Genomic DNA, 6,356 nt, shown 5'->3' on the forward strand with positions numbered 1-6,356 from the left:
AAAGCAATGCAGAAAAAAGAAAAATAGACAAATGCGACTTAATTAAACTACACAGCGTCTGCACAGCAAAAGAAGCAATCAACAGAGTAAACAGACAACCTACAGAATAGGAGAAAATATTCACAAACAATGCATCTGAGAAAGGACTAATATCCAGAATCTATAAGGAATGAAACAAATCAACAACAACAACAACAAAAACACATAACCCCATTAAAAAGTGGGCAAAGGACATGAACAGACATTTCTCAAAAGAAGACATATGAATGTTCAACAAACACTTGAAAAAATGCTCAGCATTGCTAATCATCAGAGAAATGTAAATTAAAATCACAAGGAGGGAGATACTATCTCACAGCAGTCAGAATGGCTATTATTAAAAAGCCAAAAAAGAACAGATGTTGGCAAGGATGCAGAGAAAAGAAAATGTTTATATCGTGTTGGTGGGAATTAGTACAACTCCTATGGAAAGCAGTATGGAGATTCTTAAAGAGTTAAAAATAGAACTACCATTTGACCCAGTAATCCCACTACTGGGTATTTATTCAAAGGAAAAGAAATCGTTACATCAAAAAGACACCTGCACTGGTATGTTTATTGCAGCATTATTCACAATAGTGAAGTCATAGACTTTGTGTCCATTAACGGATGATTGAATAAAGAAAAACATGCTATATGTACACCATGGAATACTACACAGCCATAAAAAGGAATGACATCATGTATTTTGCAGTAACATAGATGAAACTTGAGGCTATTATCCTAAATAAAATAACCCAAAAACAGAAAATCAAATTCTCATTCATAAGTGGGAGCTAAACAATGGATACACATTCACACACAGAGGGAAATAATAGCCACGGGGACTGCAAAAGCAGGGAGGGTGGGAGGGAAATGAGAGTCGAAAAAGTATCAGTTGACTACCGTGTTCACCATTTGGGAGATGGGTACACTAGAACCCCAAACCTCAGCATTACACAACATATCCATGTAACAAACCTGCACATGTACCATCGAACTTATAAAAATAAGTAAATACATAAAATTATGTCTTTATTCTTACGATGTGAGTGCTGAAATATTGAGACAATATGGCATGAATGTATGTATCTTACTTTAAATGTTTTTGAAAAATGTATGCACATATGCATGCATATAGATACGTGTAATTCCTATCGAATTACTGTTCTGCCTACAGTTGTCGCATATAGATACATAAGACAAAATGTTAAGAATCATTGAATCTAGGTTGTGGGTAGATGGATGCATCTCTGCTTAAAACCCATGTGTGTGGATGTTACTACTTAACTCACAAGAAGCAGCTTTCCTAAGACTGCTCACTGTTTTCCCAGGTGCTTATTGCACCCCAGAAAAGAAGATCTGTGCTCATTTTGTGGGGTCTCTCCTCTGACCACGCCCAACGATCAACCAAATCAATCTCCAAAGAACAAAGTCTCCACTTCGTATTCATGCCTGCCAGAGCTGTTAATTTGCTCTTGGAACAGATGCAAAAATAAATGTACTATTTCTTCTTTTACTTCTTGTCCTTAGAAGATGGATTTAAATAAGTGAATTTTTTTCCCCTGTATTTTCTCTGGTTGAGTCCACTGATGTAACATACTATTGTGGGTCGTCATCTTTACTACACTTAACTTTCGTACAACTAGTTACACACCATACATTTTCACCCCCCAAGGCTTTATGTATGACTCTGCTTCTTCTATAGTAGGTGAATAATTCTTTTTTCTTAAGCTGATCTACCTGCTGCTGCATGCTAACTACAAGGTCTACAGTATTTTCAGTGGTTCAATACGTTAAGGTTAGGCTGATGATTTGAATCAACAATAGAAATTAACATTTAGGAGAAGGGGCAACTGATAGGCTCAGTCAGAATTTCAAGCCAGCAAAGGCTGTTGTGATAGGGTCAAGGGAAGGGTCTCTTTACATCACATTCAACAAGTGGCCAATCCTGCTGGCGCAGACAAAGAGGCTGCTCAGCGACTGAAATGGGGGTAGCGGGCTGGGCACGCGCTCGGGAGTCTGCAGGCGCCATGGGCAGAGTGAGGAACCGGGCCACTGCTCAGCGGCGGAGGCGAAAGCGGCCCGGGGATCCTCCCGCCGGCTGCGCGGCCATCGCGGTCATGGGCGCCAGCCGCGCGCAGTGCCCCCGGGTCCAAGTCGGGGTCGGGAGCCACGCGGCGGCCAAGAGGTGGCTGGGAAGGTTGCGGCGGAAGCGCCGGTGGCGGCGGGTCCGGGAGGCGGGCCCCAGAAACCCGCTGCCCTCCACGCCACTCCCGGACCCTCCGGCGCCCGCCGAGTCCCCTGAGGAGCTGGACCTGGGCGCACAGCGGGAGCGCTGGGAGACGTTCAGGAAGCTGCGGGGCCTCAGCTGCGAGGGCGCCGCCAAGGTCCTGCTGGACACCTTCGAGTACCCGGGCCTCGTGCATCACACCGGGGGCTGCCACTGCGGCGCGGTCCGCTTTGCGGTCTGGGCCCCGGCAGATCTGCGCGTGGTGGATTGCAGCTGCAGGCTGTGCAGGAAGAAGCAGCACCGCCACTTCCTCGTCCCGGCCTCGCGCTTCACGCTGCTCCAGGGCGCGGACAGCATCATCACCTATCGGTCCAACACGCACCCGGCGCTGCACAGCTTCTGCAGCAGGTGCGGGGTGCAGAGTTTCCACGCAGCTGTCTCCGACCCCCGCGTGTACGGCGTCGCCCCGCACTGCCTGGACGAGGGCACCGTGCGCAGCGTGGTCATCGAGGAGGTCGGCGGTGGCGACCCGGGGGAGGAGGCCGCCGAGGAGCCCAAGGCCATCCACAAGACGTCCTCCCAGTCAGCCCCTGCGTGTCCCCGCGAACAGGAGCAGTGATTGGGACGGCAAGCCCGCCCGAAACCGGCCCGGGCGGCCCTGCGGGGTGCGTCCGAGTACCTGCACAGATCACATGCTGTGAAAGAGGTGTTTCTGGCCTGGTCAAACCGTGGATTCCCTTCCAGTATTTGCCCTTCCTCTCCACTAGTTTTCAGTGAACTCGCTTACGATCCAAATCTTGAGCACACCTTTGTCAGTGTACGACGATAGTCTTGGAATCCCATAAGCAAGAATAGTGTCTCTGCTTTTTCAAGTCATCCATTTTATCTCTCGCTTTTACAGTTCTGCCTACAGTTGTCACACATCACCTGCAGATGATTCCTGTGTACTATACGTTCCTGGTGCTATTGTGAACAGGCTTGTTGTTTTCAGTGCTTTGCGTCTGGTGTGTAGGACGGCAACACACAAACAGTTTGTAAACGTGCTAGGATGTCTTCCATTCATTATCGTGTGTGTGCGACGTGTGCGTTTTAGAGAGGCATTCACATTTGCACTACTTAGTCCAGTTATTTAGTGTTTTTTATATGATATGTTTTAAGCTTCATTAGTATTACATACCTCATTGCTCTTATTAGACAAATGATGTTAGTGTTTTCCTCCGTTTTGTTTTAGAAACTGTCTCTGGGAAAGGAGATGGGAGACAGGAATGAGAAACGTCTGTGTGCTGTATGCCCTCTTTAATCTTTCTAAATACCTATCTTATACATGTGTAAGTATTCAGAAATCAGTAAATATTTAATAATAGAAAAGTATGTATTTCTATGCTGTATATTACAAAACCAGCTCTAATTTATATGTAATTCTTGATATCTGAAATTTTTATCAAACAATCAGTGGTGGGTTCAACGATACCTATCAATATTATGATTTTATGGCTTCATAGAATTAAAAAATATGGATCTTTCATAATTTATGTAATCAACCTCCTCTGATGAATGTTTAGCTTTTTTCCAACTTTCAGTGCAATAATGATATTTCAAAGGAGCAAACTTCCAATAAATGTCTGCATTGTTCTACGACTTGGGTAAAATGGCCTGGATACTCTCTCCATATGTCTTTTATTTGCTGTCTGTCTCTCCTCCGTACATGTTTAATTGGATGTTGAATTGTTTAACTTGACTTACCTTTTCAACGAAGTGAAAAGAGATCAGTTAAGTACGTGTTTCCATGTACATGAGAGATGACATGGCTGTGCCATCACACAGAGGTGTTACCACCTTTCAATTCATACCTCTTTTCCATCTTCCCCTGCCCCTACCTTAAGGGAAGGTTTTTGTGACCTGGTTCCTCCAACATGTTGCTCTACTCCCCAAGATTCCTCCTTTGTTCTTTGGAATAGTTTGCCCCAGTCCTTCTCCACCTAGGGATTCAGTTGAGGTAGGGAAGGAGAGAGGAAGGGAGAACGTGAACATGCATATATGCCTTAGGTGGTTCAGTCATGTTGGTGGTCAGAAAATACCAAATTGCACTGAGTTACACCTGTATTACACTCCATTGCACAGAACGGATCCAGAGCGATGGAAAAAAAATGACTCAAGATGCCATGCTTCTACCATGTCGGTGTTTCTGTCTAAAGAAATGTGTGTGTATAATTTCTTTTTCTGAGAATGACTTTTAAAGCGTGTTTTGATTATTTTTGCTTCTCTAAGCCATGTGCAAATCATTCGTCAGTTTGGTTAAAGACTCATGTTCAAGAGTGCCAGACCCCCTTTTTAACTTGGCATATAGTTTAAGCATGCTAGGCTGGTTTCTGTGTGTGAGAATGCGAGCAGAGGACTGCTGTGCTGGTGAGAAGGAATGGGAGGGGGGCTAAAACGTAAGGAAGTACAAGCTGTTGGGGAAGGGGATGACTGAGGAAGAACTGGAGAGAAAGAGAAGCAATGAGCAGCTTAGATCCAGCAAGGAATATAGGGGAAAGGAAGAGGTGTTTAAGGGAGTCTTTGGGGGATTTTACCACAGGTTACAGGAAGTCAGTGTTTTCCCCTGTATTTCCAAAGGGGACTTTAAAGTTAGTGTTACTTTATGTGTTAGGTGTCTTTTTTTTTCTATTGTACAAAAGTATATCTTACACTTCAAAATCGTAAATGAGTGTTTGTGAGCCATTAGTGATTGTGGATGCTGACAGTGGCTTCAGGCATCTCTTAATTCAAGGAAAGAGCAAGGGCTTGGCATTTGAGCCTGGGATGAAAACCCAACTCTTCTATACCCTACTGTCCAGCTTTGTAAAATCTGTCAAAATACAAAAAATTATCCAGGTGTGGTGGTGGGCGCCTGTAATCCCAGCTACTCAGGAGGCTGAGGCAGGAGAATTGCTTGAACCCAGGAGGTGGAGGTTGCAGTGAGCCGAGATCGCGCCATTGCACTCCAGCCTGGGTGATAGAGCAAGACTCTGTCTCAAAAAAAAAAGAAATCTGTAAAAGCTCACCCTCATCTTCATTGTGAGGATGAAATGAGGACGTGTGTATAATCTGCTGGCACAGTGGCTGATGCCCAGCAGGCACTCAAGAATTTGCTATGATGGTTGCTCTTAGGTGAGGACACTGATAAATAGAACCAAGGGTCATGATTGCACTCAATCCTAGGATTTAGACACTTTTATGGATATCCTCTCAGGTGCTATTTTTTGGGACACTTAAAGTGAGAGTTACATCAATCCAGTGACAAGGTAGAAGGAGTAATAGGAAGTAAGTCCGTAGGGTGCAGCACGATCTTTCGCCTCTTAACGGATTTATCAGACAACATCCACTGTTTCTTCCCCATCCACATTCATCCAAGCCGTGACAGGGGAATCACCGTAGGTGGAACATCATCTTCTCCCACCTCATACCCTATTCTCTGCCTTGCCTTCCTCCACTTTATGCCTCCTGGCTGCCCAGCACTGTTTTCCATGCTAAGATAGAACAGTGAACAAAAAACACAGTCTCTAGGCCCTTATCACTTCCATTTAGTGAATAAGAAAGCCTCCAAACACAGTGTGACTAGGAAAAAGTGGGGTGCTGTGGGAGCACAAAAAGGAGGCCAGTTAATAAGTTTATTCTTGGGCCAGTTAATAAACTTATTTGGACCTCAGTTTTAGTGTCCTCATCTCTAAAATTGTTATGACAATAACACTCATCTCCTAATCTTGTCCTCTCTCCAGGATGAGATACACAGGAAAAGAGACCGGCCATGTTCTAGGGGAAACCATTAGCTCTGTGTACTGTGTTAGTCACAAGTCAGCATGGAGGCGAAGCATTACAGGACCCCTGGGAACCTGGTCTACCCTGGGGTCATAGGTAAGGAAATGGGAGGTGGGCGCAGGATTGGTGCCATTTCCATCTTCTCATCTGTATCTTCACATCTACCGAAAAGGCTTCTTTTATTTATTAGGTGTTCTGTACTATGAGGACTTACAATTACAGTGTTAGGTAACTAAAGTTAGTCCTCGCAGGCTATTCTACGGAAGGTGGTACCGGCAGTAGTATATCGCCCTCCAGTGGACGTTAT

The 6,356-nt window shown here is 44.9% G+C and overlaps 1 protein-coding gene across 1 annotated transcript; it reads left to right on the top strand.

Moving 5' to 3' along the window:
• Positions 1–1,951: 1,951 nt before the first annotated feature.
• Positions 1,952–4,322, top strand: LOC105493970 (centromere protein V like 3). The gene has a single exon (XM_011762012.3). It carries the CDS (start codon positions 2,007–2,009, stop codon positions 2,868–2,870), a length of 864 nt encoding a protein of 287 aa, XP_011760314.3. The 5' UTR covers positions 1,952–2,006; the 3' UTR covers positions 2,871–4,322.
• Positions 4,323–6,356: the final 2,034 nt, after the last annotated feature.

This window comes from Macaca nemestrina, chromosome X (assembly GCF_043159975.1).
Source record: "Macaca nemestrina isolate mMacNem1 chromosome X, mMacNem.hap1, whole genome shotgun sequence".
Taxonomy (NCBI): Eukaryota; Metazoa; Chordata; class Mammalia; order Primates; family Cercopithecidae; genus Macaca; species Macaca nemestrina.